The sequence below is a fragment of the Limulus polyphemus genome, unplaced genomic scaffold, assembly GCF_000517525.1.
Source record: "Limulus polyphemus unplaced genomic scaffold, Limulus_polyphemus-2.1.2 Scaffold3514, whole genome shotgun sequence".
NCBI lineage: Eukaryota > Metazoa > Arthropoda > Merostomata > Xiphosura > Limulidae > Limulus > Limulus polyphemus.
The window spans coordinates 40,449-41,785 of NW_013669124.1; the positions used below are offsets into that span (position 1 = coordinate 40,449).

Consider the following 1,337-nt stretch of genomic DNA (forward strand, 5'->3'; position numbering starts at 1 on the left):
TAACAAACTTCAGAAGTCAGTCTCCCACATACTGTTTATTTAATGTGATTCCTTTCCTGTTCAGTGTATAAAGAAGTTTGATGATTTATTGACTCCCTGTATTACATGTTATGTGTATGTAGTAATATTATTAGAATAATTACTTTATGAAAAAGTCATACATCAAAAACTGAATTTGGAGGAAGAACATTCCAAAATTATTCTTATTGATCATTAAATATGTTTTATTGTTATTATATGTCAGCATATCAGTATGATGGTTAAGTATGATGTCAGGTGGAACTGGACTAGTGTAAAGAAACTGTGTCATTTCACAGAGAAAACTTGTTATAATGTAGTAATACACAGAAGTCATGTTCAAATGTTGTGTTATAAAAATATTTATTTACATCTCTAGTGACAAGAGACGATTCTTCCTCACGAGAAGGACCATCATTTACAGTCTTTGATTTTGAAATACAAAAAGAAAATTCTGATGGAATGTCAAAGGAAACTGAGGTAATTTGTATATAGGATGTAATAACTAGATAACTTTAGAGAACATTTGTGCAGTACTGAGGTTGTTTAATTTCTTAAAGATTCAGTTTTGACTTTTTCCACTTGTAGCTTAAACTTTTGATATGGGTGAATACTGTTTCAAATACTATGAATTTAATGTGTATATATGATAATTTCTGGCTGTTTAACCCTCTCACATTGGGCTTGATATTATATACTTGAGTTTGTATACACATTTGCACACGTTTGGTGTTTATACTATAACTTTTAATGCAATAAGTGTATCATCACAAAATGTGGCAGACTTTCAGTAAACATTACAAGTTTTTTGTACACAAAAAATCAGATTTTTTTAATGAAGTATTTTTATTATTGATTTGTTTGTGAAATTTTTGAGTCTGCTTCGTTACCAGTTCAAGTGCAAGGTGATTTTCATGTTATAACTAAAAAAACTTGTTCGTCACAAAAATCTCAAATATTATTTGTGTAATCTCTAAAACCTCCTAAATACATTTCAAACATTTTTTTTCTAGTAAAACTTTATATTTTTTCTGTTATTTTGGCTACCATAAATCTATGGGGTCCATCAATTTGACTGGCCTTGTAACCACCATAAAAATTTTGGAATTAAATTTAAATTATGCTTTTTTCGTTCTAGATTGACTACAGATTAGAGCACAACAACATAAATGTTTAGACTAAATAGCTTAAATCTCATAACATTATATATTTATTATTTTTATTATAGTGACCTTTCAGCCATGCTTGGCTAACACTACGGAAGTTACAATGATACGGTACATGTGCACTCGTATTACCGTATCCAATATTATAAAACT

The 1,337-nt window shown here is 28.9% G+C and overlaps 1 protein-coding gene across 9 annotated transcripts in view; it reads left to right on the plus strand.

Moving 5' to 3' along the window:
- LOC106469492 (zinc finger protein OZF-like) overlaps positions 1-1,337 on the plus strand; it is a 105,415-nt gene that overhangs the window by 39,905 nt on the left and 64,173 nt on the right. Inside the window, exon 4 of one of the 9 annotated variants that reach the window (XM_022398030.1) lies at positions 398-498. The exons of the other annotated variants lie outside the window; for them this stretch is intronic. Coding sequence (XP_022253738.1) covers positions 398-498 — 101 coding nt within the window. The remainder of the gene's footprint in view (positions 1-397; positions 499-1,337) is intronic. 9 annotated transcript variants of the gene reach the window in all.